At 44.3% G+C, this 27198-nt stretch overlaps 1 protein-coding gene across 1 annotated transcript in view; it reads right to left on the reverse strand.

Moving 5' to 3' along the window:
- Window positions 1-5156: 5156 nt before the first annotated feature.
- The window catches only part of LOC134934811 (mucin-3A-like), a 61880-nt gene continuing 39838 nt past the window's right edge, over window positions 5157-27198 (reverse strand). The window contains exons 4-5 of the mRNA XM_063930164.1: window positions 20426-20581; window positions 5157-5355 (exon numbers count right to left, since the gene is read on the reverse strand). Of these exons, the coding sequence (XP_063786234.1) occupies window positions 5352-5355; window positions 20426-20581 (160 nt within the window). The 3' untranslated portion in view covers window positions 5157-5351. The remainder of the gene's footprint in view (window positions 5356-20425; window positions 20582-27198) is intronic.

Consider the following 27198-nt stretch of genomic DNA (forward strand, 5'->3'; position numbering starts at 1 on the left):
TAGTATACTACTAACTATACTGGTGGTCAGTGTGGTCAGGTCACTGGTCAGTCACACTGGCAGTGGCACTCCTGCAGCAAAAGTGTGCACTGTTTAATTTTAATATAATATGTACTCCTGGCTCCTGCTATAACCTATAACTATTAACTGGCACTGCAGTGCTCCCCAGTCTCCCCCACAATTATAAGCTGTGTGAGCTGAGCACAGTCAGATATATATACATAGATGATGCAGCACACTGGGCTGAGCAGTGCACACAGATATGGTATGTGACTGAGTCACTGTGTGTATCGTTTTTTTCAGGCAGAGAACGGATATATTAAATAAAACTGCACTGTCTGGTGGTCACTGTGGTCAGTCACTAGTAAACTCTGCACTCTCTACACTTCTACAGTACTCCTAAGCTCCAGTAAATCAGGTCAATCTCTCTCTCTCTCTTCTAATCTAAATGGAGAGGACGCCAGCCACGTCCTCTCCCTATCAATCTCAATGCACGTGTGAAAATGGCGGCGACGCGCGGCTCCTTATATAGAATCCGAGTCTCGCGAGAATCCGACAGCGTCATGATGACGTTCGGGCGCGCTCGGGTTAACCGAGCAAGGCGGGAAGATCCGAGTCTGCTCGGACCCGTGAAAAAAACCATGAAGTTCGTGCGGGTTCGGATTCAGAGAAACCGAACCCGCTCATCTCTAGTATAATCCCAAGGTGTATCTCACACATCGCTCAGTACAGTATACAGAATGTATAATCACCAGGTGTATAACACACATCGCACAGTACAGTATGTAGGGTGTATAATCAGGTGTATCTCACACATCGCTCAGTACAGTATACAGGGTGTATAATCCCCAGGTGTATCTCACACATTGCACAGTACAGTATACAGGGTGTATAATCACCAGGTGTATCTCACACATCGCTCAGTACAGTATACAGGGTGTATAATCACCAGGTGTATCACAAACGTTGCACAGTACAGTATACAGGGTGTATAATCCCCAGGTGTATTTCACACATCGCTCAGTACAGATTACAGGATGTATAATCACCAAGTGTATAACACACATCGCACAGTACAGTATATAGGGTGTATAATCCCCAGGTGTATCTCACACATCGCTCAGTACAGTATACAGGGTGTATAATCACCAGGTGTATCACAAATGTTGCACAGTACAGTATACAGGGTGTATAATCCCCAGGTGTATCTCACACATCGCTCAGTACAGTATACAGGGTGTATAATCACCAGGTGTATAACACACATTGCACAGTACAGTATACAGGGTGTATAATCCCCAGGTGTATCTCACACATCGCTCAGTACAGATTACAGGATGTATTAAATCACCAGGTGTATAACACACGTCGCACAGTACAGTATACGTACTGGTCACAACAACAATGCAGCAGATATTGAGCATTGATCAGGATACTAGAAGTGACACAGAGCTGCAAGATACAGCAATGGCCTACTGTACTGTACTATATATGTGTACTGCTGGTCACCAAAATGCTGCACTGTCCTACTATATACTGCTCACAATAATGCAGCACAGAGATAGTATACTTGACACAGAGCTGCAAGATACAGCAATGGCCTACTGTACTGTACTATACAGTATATGTATACTGCTGGTCACCAAAATGCTGCACTGTTCTACAATATACTGCTCACAATAAAGCAGCACAGAGCTAGTATACTTGATACAGAGCTGCAAGATACAGCGATGGCGTACTGTACTACTATAATTATATACTGGTGGTCCCCAGTCCCCACAATGCAGCACACTGAGCACAGATATTTGCAGCACACTGAGCACAGATATGGAGCATTTTCAGGCAGAGAATGTAGATATTTGCAGCACACTGAGCACAGATATTTGCAGCACACTGAGCACAGATATTTGCAGCACACTGAGCACAGATTACGGAGTTTTTCAGGGAGAGAACGCAGCCACGTCCTCTCCGTTCAATCTCCAATGCACGAGTGAAAATGGCGGCAACGCGCGGCTCTTTATATAGAATACGAATCTCGCGAGAATCCGACAGCGGGATGATGATGTTCGCCCGCGTTCGGGGTTAACCGAGCAAGGCTGGAAGATCCGAGGCTGCCTCGTACCCATGTAAAATAGGTGAAGTTCGGGGGGGTTCGGATCTCAACGAACCGAACCCGCTCATCTCTAGTACTGTATTAGTATATAATTTATTTAGTATTATACGATTTATGATATGTGGTTTAGTTACATTATAAAACCTGTAATCTTTTTTGGCCGATGTACTATGTTATTTATTTATATTGCATTGTCACTGTTCCCTTGCTATTGTATATGCTGTTATCACGTGAATTTGGATGCTGTTAGTACAGTATATTGTGTAATCCAATTTACTGTCCACTTCATTGTAAGTTTTGCATCTGCCACACTTAACCCTCCAAATCTAATAGTCCTACCTCCCTATACACGTTCCCATAGTCGTTATAATAAATAATTTACAAACATCACCCTCTAGCATGGGGGTGAAAGACCATTAGGTCACCTGGACTATATCCACATAAACATGCCAAGTGTCTTATCCTCTATACCTGTGAGTGTATGGTATTCAATGGGTCAGGTAGGTTTTTCACAACTGGATCTCTGAAGGATCGCTTGGGTGGAGGGACCATACTGGGAGGCACACCTGGGAAAGGTGAGAGGGCTCTAACTGTGATGATCAACCCTCATTACCTCTACAGGTGGAGGGTGGAACCCAGGGGCTCATCAGCTACAATTAGAGATTTATGTTAATGGCAAACAATGCCAACAGAAAGATGCAGATTCCTTGAAGCACTCGTAATTCCTTCTCCACTTTCTCTATCATATCTCACTGATCTGCTTTATGACACCAGTAGAAGATGTCAGCTCACTTTGGAAACCTCTGACGCACAAGCTCACAATACACGGTCCCTTATTTTTGAATGTTCAATATATAAACCAATAAACACCATTAGTCAGGGGACAAAGTTTAGGAGTCTAGGGGCACTGACACAGCAAGCAGCAGGGCTTACCAGAGATACCGGGGTAAATGTAACAGCCTGATAATTGCTGGCATTGATGAAATCCCGATTAGTATGGCAGATGTTTTTAAGGGTCAATATTTTAATAGGCAAAATCATCCTGGTTTTGCCTTTTAAACGATTGTCCATTTAAACTTTTGACTGGTGACCTATCATCCGGATACCCTTTGAGTTCAGAGTCACTTTTTACTTCTTATTTGGTTTTAAAGGTATAAAGTAGATTATTAATGAGTTCAACTTCTCAAATGTTCCTTCTCTCTTGTTGGGGTGTAATGTCAGAGAAGTCCCAGCAGAAGATAAATGATAGGGGAATGCAGAGTGGAAGAAAAGCTATCGGGGAACTAGGCTAAAAAAAGATAGGGGGAAGTTATGAGAACAATGAAATTAGCAACATTTTTAAAGCTAAAGTTCCCCAGATTACCTGGCTATTAAATAAGTACAATTAAGAATGGGCACTCATCAAATATGTGGATACAAATACAATAAAAAAAGGTTTAAAAAATAAAGGAGCTGCCATGTCCCTTAGGTGCCCTCTCCTCTGACCCTAAAATGAAAGAACAATAGTTTGGAACCTGAGCTAATAAATATATATGGTTATTAATTCATTTACTGAACCAGTCAAACACAAATATTAAGGAATAATTGATTATTAAATTGAATCAAACTTAAGGCATTTAAAATACTATCTTCAAAAAAGTCTCTCATCGGAGACGAAACGCGTTGAGTGCAACGTGAAGGAGAAAGCACTTCTGCAGGGGGGAAGACTCTTTGGGAATTCCTGCGAGTCTGCCCGTATTTTTAAAGTGGCAAACATTTACGAGGCAAAACCAGGTCAGTTTTGCCTTGTAATTGATTAGCGCTTTAAAAATATGGACAGACTCGCAGGAATTCCCGAAAAGTGACAGCACAGGTCACACGTAAGGCTATGCAGTATATCTCACTATTCTCCGACTGACTACACACTGTTAATTTCCTTTGTGGCATATCCACAAGTGTATGGTCCTAAATGCTTACGGTGTACATGAGGTTGCATACCAGGGTTTAAACTCATTTTGAGTAGACTACAGTACCTTAATAGTTTCTGCCGCTTTTTCACAGGAAGTCAGACTCTGAGATTATCCAATAACTGTACAATAATTAAAGATAGATGGAAAAATTTATAATCTCTGATATTTCACCGATATTTATAAGGATGACTATCTCAAAATGAGTACAACATCCAAACTTGATCCAATACGATTTTATACACGTCATACCTCCCAACCGTCCCAATTTCCGCGGGACAGTCCAGTTTTTTTGGGACTATCTCACTGTCCCACCCACGGGCTGCAGTGTCTATTCAATGGAGACAGAGGGAGAGGAGGCATGCCGGCCACTCACAGAGCGCTGGGCATGCCCCCTTAGTGACGGAAAATGCGCGCAGGAGTCCCGTTTTCATTAATCAAAATGTTGGGAGGTATGCACATGTTGAACCAATATTTTATGGTACACATTAATAAAAGTTATGTTTTTAATATTACATTATTTAATTGGTATAAGTGTGCCATACACAATTTTTGTCTTCTGCGCCTACGATTCTAGTAAATGTACCCCTAGGTCTGTCCAGTCTCCCTAGCAGTGGGGAGTCATTGGTGCATGTGACCCGGCTCCCACTGTGCATGCTGGAGATGGAACAGACATGGAAGTTGGAAACATAGAATTTGATGGCAGATAAGAACCACTTGGCCCATCTAGTCTGCCCTAAACACTCGTACATGCACACACTTACACACTAGGACTCATTTTTGTTGGGAACCAATTAACCTACCAGTATATTTTCGGAGAGTGGGAGGAAACCGGAGTACCCGGAGGAAACCCACCCAAGTACTGGGAGAATATATAAACGTCACATAATTATGGCCGTGTCAGGCAGCAATGCTAACCATCACACCATCTGTACTGCCACACAGTTATTACATAGATATTTCTCAGTGCCTCAGGAATCACTCGCGCTGTACCAAATGTTTTACCAAACTAATAATAAGGAAATACAGCGCAATATACTGAGCAAACATAAAAAATGAGGCCTTGGAATTGTTCTTTATTTTCAATGTACAGGTGAATCCCCGCCGGTCACACCACAGCACACAGGAGCGACAGTGATAAGAGCCGGTACGTAATAATCCCTATAATGGTGGTATGAGATGAGGAATCCTGGATAACTTCTTGTAGACTAGTTGGAGCTAGATTGTGGAGCCCAAAGCCTCCTCTTGGATCACTGACCTTCTCACACTACAGACCTCCGGTCTCTTTATTTTCAACTGTACAGTGGAAAAAATATTAAGATGTAATAAAACCATGAAAGCATCTAACACATAAGAAAGAGCAAGATATAAATGATCAACACAAACAAGATAGATAATAGCAAACTGGAGATGGATCAAACACTGGAGAGAGATAATGGGGTCTATTTACTAATCCTTGGAGAGAGATAAAGTACCAACCAATCAGCTCCTACCTGTCATTTTTCAAACACAATATATTTCAGAAAAGGTGGCCCCAACACTGACACTCCTGGCGCTGTGATAAATATTTCTACAAATATAGATGGAAATAGATATTAACACTCTAAGGGGGAGATCCAAATATTTGAAAAGTCGGTTGGGTGTCTGTTTTTTCCTGTCTATTAGATAGGAAAAAACAGACTCCCAAATGACTTTTCAAAAATTTGAATCTCCCCCTAAGAGTGCATTAATCCACCTCAGCTGCATGTAATAAGGGTGTAGTTAGACCCCTGTTAGGCTGACAGAAAAGACAATAAATAGATGATTACTGCACTTGTGGATGCTTGTTACTTATATCATATCAAATATATATATATTAGATTTGTTTATATAACCATTGGTCCTCAGAAATGAATAAGTATTAAGAATAAATATCAGGAAGGCCCATATTTATATAATATCACATTTATTGTGCAATCACAATCAGAAATATGCATCAAAAATATACATCAATAAGCAACAATAAAATGGTACAATTCCAAGGAGAGTAATAATATCAATTACTTGTTCTCTCCTTCATATGCATACATTAAAACAAGTAATATGATTCCTATGATAGTATGAAATAGTTTGGAAATAGTAACTATTGGCAAACTCCCAGACTTTATCCTCCTCCAAAGAATGAAAATAATGTAGTTTAGTTAATTAGTAACAATGGTGTTCACAGTGGCTGTTTGTGTCCAAATAGTATCATTAGCAGCTGATATGCACCTCGGAGCTGTCTTGAGAAAGTCCCAGTGCATTGTGGGATGAAACGCGTTGACCAGAGCAGCAATTGCTATCCTCCAGACTTCCTCCTACCACCTATTGAGCCCACCACAGCTCTGTGCACAGATGTTGCCGCTGGACTAAGTTTGTACAGTCGGACCAGTTCCCGCAGCAGCTATCATTACCATCACCAGGAAAGCCATAGCGAGCAAGCGCTCGTGAGCGGACAGCGGCACCCGCGGTCAGATCACCTGGCGCTATTGGAAAACACCATACGGAGGCATCCGTGACCAGCCAGAAGTCCCGTCAGCGGTGAGTGCATCACCATCAGGAGAAAGGGCCGTGCAGTGGAGATACATGTGGCTGATTTACTAAAGGCACCAGGAAGGGTAATTATACCAGTGTATAGTGCATGGATAAATGAACTTATTAGCCGGGACGCCGGCAATTGCAGCACTATTATATACGTTCAGCTCCGAGGTGCATATCAGCAACTAATGATACTATTTGGACACAAACAGCCGCTGTGAACATCATTGTTACTAATTAACTAAAATACATTATTTTCATTCTTTGGAGGAGGATAAAATCTGGGAGTTTGCCAATAGTTACTATTTCCAAACTATTTTATACTATCATAAGAATCAAATTACTTGTTTTAATGCATGCATAGGAAGGGAGAACAAGTAATTGATATTATCACTCTCCTTGAAATTTTACCATGTTATTGTTGTTTATTGATGTATATTTTTGATGCATATTTCTGATTGTGATTGCACAATAAATGTGATATTATATAAATACGGGCCTTCCTAATATTAATTTTTAATACTTATTCATTTCTGAGGACCAATGGTTACATAAAAAAATCATATATATATATATATATATATATATATATATATCATCCACAAGCGCAGTAATCATCTATTTTTCTAACACAGCCTGTAACATGGCAGTTAGGAGCTGATTGGCCGCTACTTTATCTCCATCCACTTTATTTCTCTCTGTAGGAACAAAAGGCCCAAATTATGTGATTTTAGTTTGTTTTGTCCTTTTTTGCAGCATTTAGGCAAAATCAAAACTGGATGATGAATTAGAACCAAACCAAAACCAGCAAAAATAGTCCGGCGCACATCTCTAGTTTTAACTCTACAAATGGTCTATTCCACTGGAGAACATTTACATTTTGATTTTTTTGACTTTTTTTTTACTAATTTCTGCTAAGAAGCATTCCCAGAGCATCACAGGGCATTTTGCATCTACAGGTGAAGCAAATATTTTTGTCTGGAGGGAACAACCAGAAACAGTTTGTATCCATTGCTGTAACACTGACCTATAATGTTCCCTATGACCCAAGTCCATTATACCAAAACAGCAAATAAGAAATAAAAAATTGGGCAAACACAACGTTATTATAAACCTTAATAAAAGACTAATAAAAAACAAATGATTTGTTGAACATTAGAAAAATCTGTCCAATAATGTTTTTTATTACTATGGCTGCTGTTGTCCTATTGCCTTGCATTGGGGTCATGACAGCAGCATGCTTGGAGGCAGTTTGTGAGGAAACCTGTAGGACCCTATTCAGTAAGGATTGCAAATTCTGCTTTTTTGCAGAATACTGCAATACTTTTCTTCATATGATGACTAACGCCTCCCCCCCCCCCCCCCCTAGTGGCAAATGCAGGATTTGCATGGGGGGGGGAGGGTTCCAGAACTGGGTGGAGCCAATCATGGGGGTGGGGACTGAGGCGACCCAGTATAAGCTGGGTCTGTAAAATGAGTGTGTCTGTGTATATATATATACAGGTTGAGTATCCCTTATCCAAAATGCTTGGGACCAGAGGTATTTTGGATATGGGATTTTTCCGTATTTTGGAATAATTGCATACCATAATGAGATATCATGGTGATGGGACCTAAAGCTAAGCACAGACTGCATTTATGTTACATATACACCTTATACACACAGCCTGAAGGTCATTTTAGCCAATATCTTTTGTAACTTTGTGCATTAAACAAAGTGTGTCTACATTGACACAATTCATTTGTTTCATATACACCTTATACACACAGCCTGAAGGTCATTTAACACAATATTTTTTAATAACTTTGTGTATTAAACAAAGTTTGTGTACATTGAGCCATCAAAAACAAAGGTTTAACTATCTCACTCTCAGTCAAAAAAGTCCGTAATTCGGAATATTCCGTATTTCGGAATATTTGGATATGGGATACTCAACCTGTATGTATATATATATATATATATATATACATACATATATATCTAACATATATATACACACCATATATACATATATATATATATATATACATACATATACACAGCATATTAAACATGCATACATACATACATATATACTGTATACATACAGTACACATATATATATACACACATGTATATATATCATATGTGTGTGTGTGTGTTTATATGTATGTATGTACATGTGTATATATGTATGCACATGGATATATATGTACTATTACAATAAAGTAAACTTTTTTTAAGCACTTACAAGTGCCACCAGGAAGACAGTAGGCTACAGAGGACGCTAGACAGCCATTAATAATACTCATGCAGCAAAAAAAAAATATATATATTTTTTTTTGGTGGAGGGGAGGGGGGGGGGTATGGGTGCTCGGAAACCCCCACTGCGTGCGCCACTGCCCCCACCCCACTGTGACTCGCACCAATTGCAATCGCACTGTGACTCACAGCAATTGCAATCGCACTGCAACTAGTGCTCAGTCACAGAAAGTAGTGAAGCCTCCTGCCAGCGAAGTCTGGCTGCGACGGCTGGAGGCCCGCCTTCATCTTTTTGTTCAGAGCGGGCCGATCGTGCCCATGCCACCCCCCGTTCTGAAGCTGCCGCCTCCATTTCCCTGCCACCGCCCCAGCAACGCTCCATCTCCGACTTGGAAACGGAGCATTGCCACCCCCCTACCGCCCCGCAAACGCCTCTGTATGATTGACCGGCAGAAGCATTCGCATTTACTGCAGGGCGCCCTGCGCATGTGCCCTTGGGGTAAACGGAAACATTTTGGTTGGATGGCAATCCTTTAGTATGGTGAGTGTGATTTATGAAGGAACAGAAAGCTCTGCTTTCCGCTTCTCCAGTATGGTCAGATTCGCCATCTCAGGGTGGCACAATATGAACATCAGTGCAATATGTGTGACACCCAGGTAAGTATGGGTGCAGGATTGTAGTGGTTCTCGGTTGGACTGACCCACAGAGGTACAGGGGAAACCACCGGTGGGCCCCCCACTGCCTGGGGGCCCCACCTCCTCCTCTAGGGATCAGGTCTCAGACTATGCAATTGCCTAATACCACACAGAAATGTGGCATATTCTCTACAGTGCATTGCTGTGATTAATGTGGTGCCTTATCATGCATGCACTAGCAGTATTTACTATATATATTTATCAATAGGCTCTAATGGTTAGACAAAGCAATGTGGTGGCTGGCCACACCCTCTCTGGAGACTGGCCACACCCCTAAGTACGGGCCCCTTCAAATGCATATCCCCAGAGGGCCCTTCATGCTCCAGTCCAACACTGGTGGTTCTCTTCTGATGATAGGGAGTACTCTGGTTATCTTCAAAGAAGTTCTGTTTATTGATATACTCCAAACAAATGTAAGTAAATATGATTACATCAACAACGTTTGGCACAATAAGAATTAGTACAATTCATAACATTTCCAGATAATTGGCATACAGTACACACAAAGCTACAATAATGTATTTCACAGAAACAGGATGAGATCTATTGACTCCTCAGTGCTTGGTAAGCATTCATACGTCAATGTTTTCACATTTACCAATTACAATATTATAATAATTTAGATCCAAGCTAACATATTAATTCAAGTTTACAACATTAGCTACATTTGTCTCATGGACAATCTTCTATTAAGTCCGTTAAATATAACTACGGGTTAAAATAGTTTCTATTTCAGCTTTCCTATATCAAGTCTGATAAATTAATGAGTACTTCAAAAACGTAGCTGGCCGGTGAAATCTGTACGGTGGTGCACATACAGTTGAGTTAAAGTTTCCTTGTGATTTCATCTGTATTTTTAAACCAGAGACAATAGTTTCCAGCCTTACAATTGAGCCAAGCAACCTGTGGAAATATTCCCTTTACCAAACGAACAGCTTGTAATTTTAATTCATTAGTATCTTATCCACAGTTGCACTTTCTGCCATTTAATGGTCGTTTTAGCAACAATGTTTATTGGTTAGGTAACTGAGACGGTGTAGTGTCTCCTGTAGCTGTCATGTCTCATTTGAAGTGTCAAAAGACGTTGGTATGCTGAATACATACAGTAGATTTTAGTCTCTGGAAGTTGATGATCACAACTTAAATGAAGCTCGGCGTGCCTCGTGAATAATTATAGGTCACTGTATCAGTCATTATTATAAGTCACTGAAGACTGAGGTAACTCCTATGCACTGAATAAGGTCCAGGACTAAATAGTCACTCACTGACACCTGCACTTACTGTATCCTCTCTAAATCCCAGTTTTCATGGGTATTTCAATCCCAGCTGAATCCTGCACTTTGTGAGTAAACAGTTCTCCAGCTGCAATATTGTAACACACTTTTACAACATTGCTACAGAGTAGGTTGACGGCAAACTTATAGACTGTGACTATCTTGTGCCTTACATTTTCTCTGTCACAGAGCTCAGTGTACAATATTCCTGAGTACAACACTGAGAGGAGGACTATTAATGGAGAAGGACCCCAGACCTAATATAAAGGATCTGTTAAGTTCACTTTAATTGGGTGTCTCTTAGCACTACAGTAATTATTCCTCTCCCCTGAGTTTGTCCTGCCTGCTTGCAGTCTCTGTGGTCATTTTACTCTACATGAATACACCCCATAATCCTCTCCACAGCACATTTTATTAGAGCACCACAAGAAATGGAAAGAAAACTTCACAGGCAGATGTGATGTGTGCTATAAATGTAACAGGGACAGAGTGACACAGAAGGGAGCTATGAGCCTGTCCCTCCCCCTGCAGGGTGACGCAGTAACACAGACATAAGGTATCTATGAGCATGTCCCTCCCCCTGCAGGGTGACGCAGTAACACAGACATAAGGTATCTATGAGCATGTCCCTCCCCCTGCAGGGTGACACAGGCAGAAGGGAGCTATAAGCCTGTCCCTCCCCCTGCAGGGTGACAGACAAAAGGGAGCTTCAGCCTGCCCCTCCCCCTGCAGGGTGACACAGACAGAAGGGAGCTATGAGCCTGCCCCTCCCCCTGCAGGGTGACACAGACAAAAGGGAGCTATGAGCCTGTCCCTCCCCCTGCAGGGTGACAGACAAAAGGGAGCTATGAGCCTGCCCCTCCCCCTGCAGGGTGACACAGACAGAAGGGAGCTATGAGCCTGTCCCTCCCCCTGCAGGGTGACAGACAAAAGGGAGCTATGAGCCTGTCCCTCCCCCTGCAGGGTGACAGACAAAAGGGAGCTATGAGCCTGCCCCTCCCCTGAACCACTTCTACTGCAGGTTCGAGAAGCCCTACGACGCCCCGCTTCATTCTGCTGGGACGGACGCTCCCTCGTGCTCACTAGTCGCCGTGCCCATTCCTTACGTGGATGTAACGGAAGTCACTAATATTTTCAGCAGACTGAAACCCAGGAAGGCAACGGGGCCTGATGGTGTATCTCCATCCGCCCTAAAAACTTGCACCGCACAGCTGGCTCCAGTCTTCATGGCTATCTTCAACAAGTCGCTCGGTACTGAAATGGTGCCAGCCTGCTTCAAGCGCTCGACCATCATCCCAGTGCCAAAGAAACCTGCTGCTCCTGTGAATCTGAACAACTATAGGCCGGTAGCACTAACATCGGTGGTGATGAAGACGTTGGAACGACTGGTACTGACCTATCTAAAGTTCACAGTAGATGCCCTCCTTGACCCTCTCCAGGTTGCCTACAGGGCTAATAGATCGGCAGAGGACGCTGCGAATTTGGGTCTGCATCACACCTTGCAGCACGTGGACTCGCCGGGGGGTTACGCGAGGGTACTGTTTGTGGACTTCAGCTCTGCATTCAACACTATCATTCCCGGTCTGCTGCAATTGAAAATGCACAGACTAGGTGTCTCGGGTAGGCTATGCTCTTGGGTGTTGAACTTCCTAACGGAGTGGGAGCAGAGAGTCAGGATGGGGAATTCTCCTTGGGAGCAGTGGCGTAACTACTGCCCCCGCAGCCCTCGCAGTGGCTTGGAGGCGCAGGGCTGCGGGGGGCGCCACCACTGATTTAGTGCAGAGCAGATTGACATGCGGATGAGCTGTCCGCATGTCAATCTGCTGTCTCCCTCCTTCCCTCCGCTGGCGCCCTAGCCGCTGCTGTGAAGGAGGGACACAGAGGGCACAGCGCGCGCCTCTCCTGTGTCCCTCCTGCGTCTCCGGCGGGTCTATTAAATGAAGTGCCCGTTCATGAGCTCTGATTGGCTCACGAACCGGCACTTCATTTAACAGACACGCCGGAGACGCAGGAGGGACACAGGAGAGGCGCACACTGTGCCCTCCGTGTCCCTCCTTCACAAAACAGCGGGGGAGTGCGGGGGAGTTGTAACTGGCACTGGGGGAGCATATTTGGCACTGGGGGAGGGGGAGCAGATTTGGCACTTGGAGGGGCATATGTGGCACTGAGGGGGCATATGTGGCACTGGGGGGTATATGTGTACCTGGCACTTGGGGTGGGCATCTTTGCATTGGGGGCATGTGTGTACCTGGCACTGTGGGGGAATATCTGGCACTGGGGGCATATATGGCACTTGGAGCACAGCCCTAGCAACAAGCATTATCCCCTAAGCAACGAGCATGACACCCAGTGCATGAAACCCCTGGCAACGAGCATGACACCCAGTGCATGAAACCCCTGGCAACGAGCATGACACCCTGAGCATGAAACCCCTGGCACCGTGCATGGAACCAAGAGCATGAAACCCCTGGCAATGAGCAGGTAATTTAAAAGTAATTAGAAGCCTTACTGAAGGACTTAATGTGTAATGGTCATTGCGGTGTGTGGCATAATGTATCACGGACATTGCGGTGTGTGTCATAATGTGTCACAGGCATTACGGTGTGTTGCATACTATATCACGGGGCATAGTGGTATGTGGTATAATGCCTCAGGGGCATTGCAGTGTGGCATAATGTATAACGGACATTGTGGTGTGTGGCATAGGGTATAATGGGCATTGTGGTATGTGTCACAGGCATTACGGTGTCTCTATATCACGGGCATTGTGGTATGTGGTATAATGTCTCAGGGTCATTGCGGTGTGTGTCATAATGTGTCGGGGGCATTACGGTGTGTGGCATAATGTGTCGGGGGCATTATGGTGTATGGCATATTGTGTCATGTGCATTATTGTGTGTGGAATAATGTCTAAGGGCCATTACAGTATGTGGCATAATGTATACTGGGCATTACTATAAGGAGGAAAAATGACAAATAATGTAAAGGGCATGAATCCGGATTATTTTTCTTTCCTGTGGTGGGCGTGCAGATTACAAAACGGGGGGTATGAGGTAGTCTTTTCCTGCAATGCCACGCCCCTTTATGCGAAGCCACACCCATTTCAGCAAAACCACGCCCCTTTTCCAGGCGCGCGCAGATTCATCGTTTTACTAATGACAATTATGAGGGGGGGGGGGGGGGCGCCAGAGAATTTTTTGGCTTGGGGGAGAAAAATTTCTAGTTACGCCACTGCTTGGGAGAAAGGTCAAACAGCACGGGCGCCCCCCAGGGTTGTGTTCTTTCCCCCTTCCTCTTCTCTCTTTACACCAATGACTGCATCTCCAAGGACATGTCGGTGAAACTCCTTAAGTTTGCGGTCGACACCGCGCTAATTGGCCTGATCACGGAGGGAGAGGAGACTGCTTACAGGAATGAGGTAGATCGGCTGGTCACCTGGTGCAGCGCTAACAATCTACAGTTAAATGCATCAAAGACGGTTGAGATGATCATAGACGTCAGGAAGCATCCCTCTACACTCCCCCCACTAACAGTTGCGGGCAGCGCAGTAGCGGTAGTTGAATACTTCACATTTTTAGGCTCCATGATTGCTAGGGATCTGAAGTGGAAGGCCAAAATCGACGGCATTGTGGGGAAAGCCCAGCAGAGGCTGTACTTCTTACGCCAACTTAGGAAGTTCAAACTGCCGCAGGAACTCCTGGTGCTCTTCTACTCAGCTATTATCCAATCCGTTATCTGCACCTCGATAATAGTGTGGTTTGGCTCGGCCTCAACTCATGACAGGAACAGACTACAGCAAATAGTGGGGACAGCGGAAAAAATCATAATAACTAATCTCCCAGCGATTGAGGATATATATTGGGCAAGGGTTACTAAGCGGGCGGAAAGGATCATCGTGATCCCTCCCACCCCGCTCGTGATATGTTCAGAATGCTTCCGTCATGGAGGCGAGACGGTTCGCAACTGGTGAGAACCGCCAGACACAGGAACAGTTTTTTCCCCAAGCAACTACCCTAATAAATTTGATGGGCACCTAGCCCATTCCATCTGCAATTCAACCTGGCACTTGTATCCACAAACCTGTCATGCTGCTCTTCCCCATGTGTGTTTTGGTCTTGTTATGTATGTATACTGTCTGACAGCGGTGGCTATCGGAAACAAATTCCTTGGGGTATATTTACTAAGGTCCCGATTTTGACAGAGATGGTGTTTTTTCTTCAAAGTGTCATCTCGGGAATTTAATAAACTCAAATCACGGCAGTGATGAGGGCATTCATATTTTTTTGGAACTCAAAGAAAAAAATTACGAATGAATACACCATCGGTCAAATAGGCCTGAAAATTGGTAGAACTCGGTCATTTACTAAAAAGTGTAATTCACAAACACTGCCGACAATAGCCAAACACTGCCGTGAACAAATACAAATCGTAAAAAAGTGCTAAAATAGAACAGACCTGCTTTTTTTTACCATGTTCTGATAGGCATGCACGGATCCATGAGATCCGTGCATGTTTATCAGTGGGAAGGGGTGGGAAAGTGTTACATTTGTAGAAGAAAATTGCGTAGGGTCCCCCCTCCTAAGCAAAACCAGCCTCGGGCTCATTTAGCCGGTCCTGGTTGAAAAAATATGGGGAAAAAATTTACAGGGGTTCCCCCATATTTAAACAACCAGCACCGGGCTCTGCGCCTGGTCCTGGTTCCAAAAATACGGGGGACAAAAAGCGGAGGGGTCCCCCGTATTTCTGAAACCAGCACCGGGCTCCACTAGCCAGGTACATAATGCCACAGCCGGGGGACACTTTTATATTGGTCCCTGCGGCCCTGGCATTACATACCCAACTAGTCACCCCTGGCCGGGGTATCCTGGAGGAGTGGGAACCCCTTAAATCAAGGAGTCCCCCCCCTCCAGCCACCCAAGGGCCAGGGGTGAAGCCCGAGGCTGCTCCCCCCCCCCCCCCATCCAAGGGCGGCAGATGGGGGGCTGATAGCCTTTTTGTAAAAATGTGAATATTGTTTTTAGTAGCAGTACTACAAGTCCCAGCAAGCCTCCCCCGCAAGCTGGTACTTGGAGAACCACAAGTACCAGCATGCGGAGGAAAACCAGGCCCGCTGGTACCTGTAGTACTACTACTAAAAAAATACCCCAATAAAAACAGGACACACACACCTTGAAAGTAAAACTTTATTACATACATCCACACCTCCAAACATACATACTTACCTATGTTCACACGAGGGTCGGTCCTCTTCTCCATGTAGAATCCATGGGGTACCTGTTGGAAAAATGATACTCACATAATCCAGTGTAGATCGGTCCTCTTCTCTTCTATTTGTAATCCACGTACTTTGCAAAATTAAAAAAACGGACACCCGACCACGCACTGAAAGGGGCCCCATGTTTTCACATAGGACCCCTTTCCCCGACTGCCAGGAACCCCCCCCCCTGACTTCTGTCTAAGAGGGTTCCTTCAGCCAATCAGGGAGCGCCACGTCGTGGCACCCTCCTGATTGGCTGTGTGCTCCTGTAGTGTCTGTCAGGCAGCACACGGCAGTGATACAATGTAGCGCCTATGCGCTCCATTGTAACCAATGGTGGGAACTTTGTGGTCAGCGGTAAGGTTACTTTCGGTCAACCGCTGACCACAAAGTTCCCACCATTGGTTACAATGGAGCGCATAAGCGCTACATTGTATCACTGCCGTGTGCTGCCTGACAGACACTACAGGAGCACACAGCCAATCAGGAGGGTGCCACGACATGGCGCTCCCTGATTGGCTGAAGGAACCCTCTTAGAGAGAAGTCAGGGGGGGTTCCTGGCAGTTGGGGAAAGGGGTCCTATGTGAAAACATGGGGCCCATTTCAGTGCGTGGTCGGGTGTCCTCTCTTCATGTGCCCTAGCAACATGGTTTGTTCCAGACACAAAGCTACTTGTTTTTTTTTGCTTTTCGTACAAACATGAATCAGACCCATAGTACTCCCTACGGAACTGTGTTGGGCATGAAACAGTATTGCTGGGCAATATTAGTATATATTTTGCACAGAACTGTAATTGATTTATTTATTTATTTATTAACAGTTTCTTTTATAGCGCAGCAAATTCCGTTGCGCTTTAAAATTGGACACAATCATAAAAAAAAACTGGGTAATAAACAAACAGTCATAGAGGTAGGAAGGCCCTGCTTGCAAGCTTACAATCTATAGAGAAATAGGCATTGATACACAAGGATAGGTGTTATCTATTGCATATTTGTCCACCGGATTGCAAAGGTTCTAGGTGGGTTGCGTGATATCACATCACAGTAATTATGAACCATGGTCAGAAAGAAGGGAAAGTGAAGAAAAAGAAAATATGTGGCGGATATGTGCGGACTGTACAGTGGGGATATAATCAGATAGGAGAGCTTATGAAGGTTGAGTGAGCAGTTCTTGAATGTGATAAGCTGCCTGAAGAGGTGAGTTTTCAGGGAATGTTTGAAGGTTTGGAGACTAGGGGAGAGTCTGATTGTGCATGGTAGGGCATTCCACAGAGTGGGTGCAGCTCGAAGAAAGTCCTGCAATCGTGCATGGGAGCAAGTAATGAGTGTGGATGAGAGACGTAGATCTTGTGAAGAGCGGAGAGGTCGGGTTGGGAGATATTTTGAGATGAGCGAAGAGATGTGCATTGGTGTAGTATAGTTAATGGCCTTGTGTGTGAGTAAAAGTATTTTATATTGAATACGGTAGAATACAGGTAACCAATGGAGGGACTGACAGAGCGGATCTGCAGATGATGAATGTCTAGCGAGGAAGATTAGCCTCGCAGCTGCATTCAGAATGGATTGTAGTGGTGAGAGTCTCTTTGGTAAGACCAGTAAAAAGACTATTGCAATAATCAATGCGGGAGATAATAAGAGCGTGGATTAGAGTTTTAGCTGTGTCTTGTGTAAGGTATGGTCATATTTTGGATATGTTTTTTAGATGCATGTAACATGATTTTGAGACAGATTGAATGTATTGAGCAAAGGACAGATCAGAGTCAAGTATGACACCTAGGCAGCGAGCTTGTGGGGTAGGGTTAATTGTTGAGTTCTCAACAGTGATAGAGACATCAGGTTGGTGACTACTATTGGCCGGTGGAAATATAAGTAGCTCTGTTTTGAAAATATTAAGTTTGAGGTGGCGAGATGACATCCAAGATGAAACAGCAGAAAGGCATTCAGTGACCCTGACCAATACAGATGGTGACAAATCTCGGGAGGATAAGTAGATTTGAGTATCATCTGCGCACAGATGATACTGAAATCCAAAAGAGCTGATTAGTTTACCAAGAGATGAGGTATAGATTGAGAAGAGCAGAGGACCTAAGACCGAGACTTGTGGTACTCCAACTGAAAGAGGTAGCGAAGAGGAGGTGGAATCAGAGAAACGAACACTGAAGGAGCGATTAGATCGGTAGTATAGAAACCAAGAATGGATTGTGTCTTGAATACCTAGGGATTGTAGTGTTTGTATGAGAAGAAAATGGTCAGTGTCAAAAGCAGCAGAGAAATCTAGAAAAATAAGAAGTGAGTAATGGCCTTTGGACTTCGCAGTGACTAGATCATTCACTACTTTAGTCAGTGCTGTCTCTGTGGAGTGTTGGGAACGAAAGCCTGACTGAAGTGAGTCAAATAAATTGTGTGATTTAAGAAAGTGTATGAGGCGAGTGTAGGCAAGTCTTTCAAGTAGCTTGGAGAGGCATGGCAGCTGAAAGATGGGACGGTAGTTTGAGAGAGTGTTAGGGTCAGAATTTTTTTTTTTTCAGAATGGGAGTAATCACTGCATGCTTGAACACTGAAGGAAAGATACCAGTAGAGAGAGAGATTACAGATGTTAGTTAAGGTTGGGATGAGCACAGGAGATAGAGATGTACTTACTTGTGAGGGTATAGACTCAAGAGGAGAGGTAGAAGAGTAGCAGGATGAGAAGAGTGTTGACACTTCATCTTCATTTGTGGAATCAAATGAGGAGAGAGTGCCAGAGAGTTCAAGTAGAGAATTGAGCAGGACACTGGCTGAGGAAGAGCATACCATTTCATCTCGGATCTCATCAATCTTGTCCTTGAAGTAGGAAGCAAGATTTTGCACCTTGATAGTGGCTGGTGGGTTGGGAGAGGGAGAGTTTAGAAGTGATTTAAATGTATTAAAAAGTAATTTGGGGTTTGAGGCTTGAGCAGATATGAGAGTTTGGAAATATGTTTGTTTGGCAGAGTCCAGGGCATTACGATAAGAGTGGTAGACAGTCTTATTTGTGAGAAAGTTGCTAGGAATACGATATTTATGCCACTGACGTTCAGCTTTCCATGAGAGTTTTTGAAGGTGTCTTGTTAATTTACAGTGCCACAGTTGACATCTTGACCTAAGTGGAGCGTGATGGGTAGCTGGAGCCACTTGGTCAAGGGTTATTTCTAGAGTCTGGTTCAGGTGTGATACAGCAGTCTCAGGAGAAGTAAATGCAGAGATAGGTGAGAGCAATTGTTGCAGAGAGGTGGACAGTTCTTGAAAATTAATTATGTTAATATTTCTGCAGGTTTGAGGAGGATTAGAGGACTTCAATGACTCTGAGTTTGAAGTAATGGTGGAAAGCATGCAGGTGATAAGGTTGTGATCTGAGAGAGGGAACGGGGTGTTAGTGAATTCAGAAACTGAGCATAGTCTGGTGAATTCTAGATCAAGGCAGTGGCCCTCCAGATCAGTAGAGGAGTCAGTCCATTGGGAGAGGCCGAGAGAGGAGGTTAGAGAGAGTAGTTTGGAGGCATGAGCAGCAGATTTTGGACTATCAATAGCAATATTGAAATCACCCATGATGATGGCGGAGATTACGTGTTCCATATAATTTAATTTTGTCAGCTACTTTTTTTTTTATAGTACAATACTACACAATGGTGGTCATTCCGAGTTGTTTGCTCGGTATTTTTATCGCATCGCAGCGATTTTCCGCTTAATGCGCATGCGCAATGTCCGCACTGCGACTGCGCCAAGTAAATTTGCTATGCAGTTAGGAATTTTACTCACGGCTTTTTCATCGTTCTGGTGATCGTAATGTGATTGACAGGAAGTGGGTGTTACTGGGCGGAAACTGGCCGTTTTATGGGTGTGTGCGGAAAAACGCTACCGTTTCTGGGAAAAACGCGGGAGTGGCTGGAGAAACGGGGGAGTGTCTGGGCGAACGCTGGGTGTGTTTGTGACGTCAAACCAGGAACGACAAGCACTGAACTGATCGCAGATGCCGAGTAAGTCTGGAGCTACTCAGAAACTGCTAAGAGAGGTCTAATCGCAATATTGCGAATACGTCGTTCGCAATTTTAATAAGCTAAGATTCACTCCCAGTAGGCGGCGGCTTAGCGTGAGTAAATCTGCTAAAAGCAGCTTGCGAGCGAACAACTCGGAATGAGGGCCAATGCTCATACAATTAAATCATACACCTACATATTATAAATCCATTTTATAGCATACCCAAGATTTGTCTTGTGTTAATAGCATCCATAGCGGAGGGGAGGAGTCGGATGATGATGATGATGAGGAGGAGGCTACTAAAATAGTATTGTGACAATATTTTACTTCCACTATTTTAACTCACCCACTTCTCTTTGCTTTGTACAGGAAAAACGACCCAGTGATGATTATTATAACCAGGACACAGATGGCTGCTCCAATGCCTCCATATAAACCTGATTTTAAAATCTTTCCTGTACAGGTTCCTGATATATACATGTATTGATCTGTATTTGGGCAACTGTATGCAACAACAAAACAAACAATATTTACTAACATAGTTTTATAACAGTATTTATATCATTAAAATCAAACGTATATGTAAGATAAATGTAAAAATATGCTAAGATTCTCCAGCCTAGAGCAACAAATAATTTGTATACATGTTTATATTCCAATGTGCTACTGAATGTAAAATACAGAGAGGTAATTATTAATATTTTCCACCCTATGGTAAAAAGTTTTAATTAGAGAAAGTAAAAAATGAATGCTTACCATCGCAAGGTAATTTAGAAAAACATAATATAAGTGTGTAGATATTCATTGTTAAGTACATTGAACTTTGTCCTGCTGAGTAAGTAGTATATTTGAGATGCTTAATATTAGATAAGTGTTATAAGGAGGTAGAGTACTACTGCCATCTACTGTCTTTAGTTTTGATTAAATTCACATGTGTTTTTTCATTTACAGTGCATCCGGAAAGTATTCACAGCGCTTCACTTTTTCCACATTTTGTTATGTTACACCCTTATTCCAAAATGGAATAATTTCATTTTTCCCCCTCAAAATTCTACACATAATACCCCATAATGATAACGTGAAAAAAGTTTTTTTTTTATTTTTGCAAATTTATTAAAAATAAAAAACTAAGAAATCACATGTACATAAGTATTCACAGCCTTTGCTCAATACTTTGTTGATGCACCTTTGGCAGCAATTACATCCTCAACTCTTTTTGAATATGATGCCACAAGCTTAGCACACCTATCTTTGGGCAGTTTCCCCCATTCCTCTTTGCAGCACCTCTCAAGCTCCATCAGGTTGGATGGGAAGCGTCGGTGCACAGCCATTTTCAGATCTCTCCAGAGATGTTCAATCGGATTCAAGTCTGGGCTCTGGCTGGGCCACTCAAGGGCATTCATAGAGTTGTCCTGAAGTCACTCCTTTGATATGTTGGCTGTGTGCTTAGGGTCGTTGTCCTGCTGAAAAATGAACCGTCACCCCAGTCTGAGTTCAAGAGCCCTCTGGAGCAGGTTTTCATCCAGGATGTCTCTGTACATTGCTGCATTCATCTTCCCCTCTATGCTGACTAGTCTCCCAGTTCCTGCCGCTGAAAAACATCCCCACAGCTTGCTGCTGCCACCACCATGCTTCACTGTAGGTATGGTGCATGGTTTCCTCCAAACATGACGCCTGGCATTCACGCCAAAGAGTTCAATCTTTGTCTTATCAGACCAGAGAATTTTGGTTTTCATGTTCTGAGAGTCCTTCAGGTGCATTTGGCAAACTCCAGGCAGGCTGCCATGTGCTTTTTACTAAGGGGTGGCTTCCGTCTGGCCACTCTACCATACAGACCTGATTGGTGGCTTGCTGCAGAGATGGTTGTCCTTCTTGAAGGTTCTCCTCTCTCCACAGAGGAATGCTGTAGCTATGACAGAGTGACCATCAGGTTCTTGGTCACCTCCCTGACTCGGGTCCTTCTCTCCTGATCGCTCAGGTTGGACGGCCGGCCAGCTCTAGGAAGAGTCCTGGTGGTTCCGAACTTCTTTCATTTATGGATGATGGGGCCACTGTGCTCATTGGGACCTTCAAAGCAGCAGATATTTTTCTGTACCCTTCCCCAGATTTGTGCCTCGAGACAATCCTATATCGGAGGTCTACAGACAATTCCTTTTACTTCATGCTTGGTTTGTGCTCAGACATGCACTGTCAAGTGTGGGACCTTATATAGACAGCTGTGTGCCTTTCCAAATCATGTCCAATCAACTGAATTTACCGCAGGTGGACTCCGATTGAGCTGTATGAACATCTTAAGGATGATCAGTGGAAACAGGATGCACCTGAGCTAATTTTTGAGCTTCATGGCAAAGGCTGTGAATACTTATGTACGTGTGATTTTTTTTTTTTTTTTAATACATTTGCAAAAATCTCAAAAAAACTTTTTTCACGTTGTCATTATGGGGTATTATGTGTAGAATTTTGTGGGGAAAAATAAATGTATTCCAGTTTGGAATAAGGCTGTAACATAACAAAATGTGGAAAAAGTGAAGCGCTGTGAATACTTTCTGGATGCACTGTAAATAAAGACTTGTAAAATTATTGCACTGTGGAGGAATTCTTTAGCTTTCTTGAGCTGGTGGTGCTAGGCTATTCCATGAAGATTGTAGGATGCATGATATACTGTAAGCTGCGAGTAGGGTCTCTCCATGCTGAGAATCTGTGGAATTATTTTATGTGTGTCAAAGAACTCAACTGTAGGATAAAGGAACTAAAATTCAGTAATATTTTGCAAATCTTTACTGAATTGTAGTATATAGTTAAAGAAAATGTATGTTTACGACTGTAGAGAAACCTGTGCTATCACTGTTTGTAGTAGCAGTACAGTAAGTACAATTCTGTCACTTTATTTGTATCAGTATGCAGCATTTAGTCTACAGATCAGAGAAAACACATGGTATAGGACTGTGTAAGCATTAATAAACCACTTGCCTTGTATGGTCACATCAGATGCGACCAGTCAGAAAGCCACCTGTGCGGCAACCGCTATCAGAAGGACCTCACAGTCCCTCTGCTTCCTGGTTCCCTCCCCTCTGTGCCTGGCAAGCTGCCGATCACTGCTGATTGGGCCACCCAGCAACACCCACCACTCCAGTGCTGCAGACATTGGGGGTAATTCAGATCTGATCGCAGCAGCAAATTTGTTAGCTAATGGGCAAAACCATGTGCTCTGCAGGGGGGGGGGGGGGGGGGGGGCAGATGTAACATGTGCAGAGAGAGTTAGATTTGGGTGGGTTATATTGTTTCTGTGCAGGGTAAATACTGGCTGCTTTATTTTTACACTGCAATTTAGATTTCAGTTTGAAAACACCCCACCCAAATCTAACTCTCTCTGCACATGTTACATCTGCCCCCCTGAGTGCACATGGTTTTGCCCATTAGCTAACAAATTTGCTGCTACGATCAGATCTGAATTAGGCCCATTAGCAGCCACTGGGATATGTTAAAATGCAGCGCCTTACTTTCCCTCTTGACCCCTAGAGTCTACTCCCTGTAGACTCTGGGGGTCAAGAGGGAAGCTGGCCCCGAAAATGTGAAATCTCGATGGACACGATCTTCTAACCATCGGTGTTTGTACCAATGTTTAAAAATAGTTTTTGATTTCATTGTTTCTCTTACGTCCTAGAGGATGCTGGGGTTCCATTTAGTACCATGGGGTATAGACGAATCCCTTGGGAGCCATGGGAACTTTAAGAGTTTAATAGTGTGGGCTGGCTCCTCACTCTATGCCCCTCCTACCAGACTCAGTAAATGTGCCCGGAGGAGCCGGTCACAGCTAGGGGAGCTCCTAGGAGTTTTTCTGGTTTTATTGTTTTTCTAAGAGTTAGGTTACAGGAAGGCTGCTGGCAACAGCCTCCCTGCTTTGTGGGACTTAGGGGGGGAGTAGGAACCAACTCTTGAAGTTAATGGTTCTCTATCTCCGCTGACAGGACACTGAGCTCCTGAGGGCGCTGATCGCAAACCCACGAGGCGACCGCTCACTTCCGCAGCACGGCTTCCACCCCCTAACAGAGCCAGAAGAAAGAAGAGTGGTGAGTACAGCGCCGGCGGCCCGGGAAGCTGGTCACCGGCGGGAATGGCGGCACAAGGGTGGCAACGCAGCTCTGACAGGCTGCGTTCCGGAAGGCTCAGCGGCACACTGTGCAATCACCCTACACTGGTCATATAATGCTAACAGGGACTAATCCCGCTGTTAGCAGCTAATTACCTCAGGCCATTATAAACACTGAGTGCGGAAAGATGCGCCATTACAGGGGCAGTACTTCTCCTCAGAGCACTCACCAGCACCATTTTCACCCTGCAGATCATCAGAAGGAGACGATGACAGGAAGCGTTGCCCTCCACATAACTCCAGCATACCTCTGCGGTACCAGGGTGTTATAGACAGGGGGGAGTGACTGATTTTTAGAACTGATTACCCTATTAAGGTTAATCAGTCAGCGCCGGGCTTTTACTATATTAACTGCCTACTGCAGCGCTGTGTGGCTGGCTCCTTATACTCTGTGACTCTCTGAAGGTACTCTGGGGGAAACTGTTTCTGACATTTTCCTGTGTGTGTGTGTGTGTGTGTGTGTGTGTGTGTGTGTGGCGTATATCTCACATTGCCATGTCTAGGGACTCTGGGGGTCATTCCGAGTTGATCGCTAGATGAAAATGTTCGCTGCGCAGCGATGATGCAATAAAACGGCACTTCTGCGCATGCATATGTGGCGCAATGCGCACGCGCGATGTACTTTCACAACGGCCGATGTAGTTTCACACAAGGTCTAGCGAAGCTTTTCAGTCGCACTGCTGGCCGCAGAGTAATTGATTTCTGGGTGTCAACTGACCGTTTTCAGGGAGTGTTCGGAAAAACGCAGGCGTGCCAGGAAAAACGCAGGCGTGGCTGGGCGAACGCAGGGCGTGTTCGTGACGTCAAAACGGGAACTGAACAGTCTGAAGTGATCGCAAGCGCTGAGTAGGTCTGGAGCTACTCTGAAACTGCACAAAAATATTTTGTATCCGCTCTGCGATCCTTTCGTTCGCACTTCTGCTAAGCTAAAATACACTCCCAGTGGGAGGCGGCATAGCGTCTGCACGGCTGCTAAAAACTGCTAGCGAGCGATCAACTCGGAATGACCCCCTCTGTGTCTTGTGCTGCAGAGTGTGTATCTTCTCCTGAAGAGTCTATCCCATGTACTCAGGACTGCAGTGTAATTTCCCAGCCCTCTGAATCTGAACCCCGATGGGTGGATTCTTTAAGGGGAATGATATCCCAGATTTCATCTAGGATGTCACATAATGAGAAATAAACGCAGGTTTTGAGAAATTCTGTAGAGGTTTTGAAGTGTTCAACTCCCACTACCTCATCTGGGAACCCTACTACATATCCGAAAATTGCGTGATCTTGCCTAGATAATGCAAGCTGACACGGATACCGACTCTGATACGGGAGATGGTGATGGGGATATGCAGGGGGGTGATGCATTCCTTGCTAAGGGGGTGCAATTATTGATTGAGGCCATTAGGGACATTTTGCACATTACTGAGAAAGTACCTGAGCAGGTAGAGGAGGCTTACTTTACAGAAAATAAGAAATCCTCCCTTACCTTCCCCGCTTCTAAGGAGTTAAACTCGTTGTTCGAAAAATCCTGGGAGAACCCAGAGAAAAAATTCCAGATCCCAAAGAGGGTTCTCATTGCTTTTCCTTTCCCAGAAGAGGACAGGAAAAAGTGGGAAAACCCGCCGATAGTAGACGCTTCTGTATCTAGATTGTCTAAAAAGGTGGTTTTACCTGTCCCTGGTTCAACCGCTTTGAAAGAACCGGTTGACCGCAAGATTGAGACTACTCTCAAATCACTATACACAGCTACAGGCATAGCTTTAAGGCCCACTATTGCTTGTGCATGGATTTCTAAAGCTATAGTAAAGTGGTCAGGCACATTACTAGAGGAATTAGATACTATGGATAGAAGTGACATTGACTTGTTTTTATGTCACATACAGGATTCTGCAGGTTTCATGGTGGAGGCCATGAAGGACCTTGGCCTGCTTAATGCAAGGGCTTCTTCCATGGCTGTCTTGGCACGCAGAGGACTCTGGCTGCGCCAATGGTCTGCAGATGCGGAATCCAAGAAAAGTGTGGAGAACCTACCCTTCACAGGTCAGGCTCCCGTTTGGGGATGCATTGGATGCGTGGATCTCCACGGCAACTGCAGGTAAGTCAACCTTCCTTCCCTCAGCAAAACCACCAACTAGGAAATCTTATCCTACATCTACAATGCAGTCCTTTCGGACCGCGAAAGTTAAAAAGTCCAAACCCCTTCTACTTTTTTTTAGAGGAGGTCGGGGGAAATCCAGAAAACCTTCAAGCAGGTTCCCAGGAACAGAAGCCAGGTTCTGCTTCCTCCAAGTCTTCAGCATGATGGTGGACCTGGTGATCGGGCAGGTGGGAGCAAGACTAAAAGATTTCAGTCATATCTGGGCATCCTCTTGCCTAGACCCCTGGGTAACAGATATTGTTACCCAGGGGTACAGACTGGAGTTTCAGGAACTCTCACCTCACAGATTCTTCAAATCAGGCTTACCAGCTTTGCTGACAGAAACTGCTAGCCTACAGGAAGCAATTCAAAAATTGGTGCAAACAAATGTCATTGTTCCAGTTCCACCTCACCAAACAAACATGTGGTATTACTCCAACCTGTTTGTGGTTCGAAACCGGACGGTTTGGTAAGGCCGATATTAAACCTAAAGTCATTGAACCCCTACTTGGGGGAATTCAAATTCAAGATGGAGTCTCTGAGAGTGGTGATCTCAGGTCTGGAGGAGGGGGAATTCCTGGTATCCCTGGATATCAAGGATGCGTACCTTCACGTTCCGATCTGGCTGCCTCACCAAGCTTATCTGAGATTTGCGCTGCTAGACTGTCACTCTCAGTTTCAGGCGCTGCCATTTGGCCTCTCCACAGCACCGAGGGTGTTCACCAAGCTCATGGCAGAGATGATGATGCTACTCCTCCGCAAGCAGGAAGTGAACATAATTCCATATCTGGACGATCTGCTGATAAAAGCATCGTCCAGGGAGAAGCTGTTACAGAGTATT

This window comes from Pseudophryne corroboree, chromosome 6 (assembly GCF_028390025.1).
Source record: "Pseudophryne corroboree isolate aPseCor3 chromosome 6, aPseCor3.hap2, whole genome shotgun sequence".
In the NCBI taxonomy this organism is placed as follows: Eukaryota; Metazoa; Chordata; class Amphibia; order Anura; family Myobatrachidae; genus Pseudophryne; species Pseudophryne corroboree.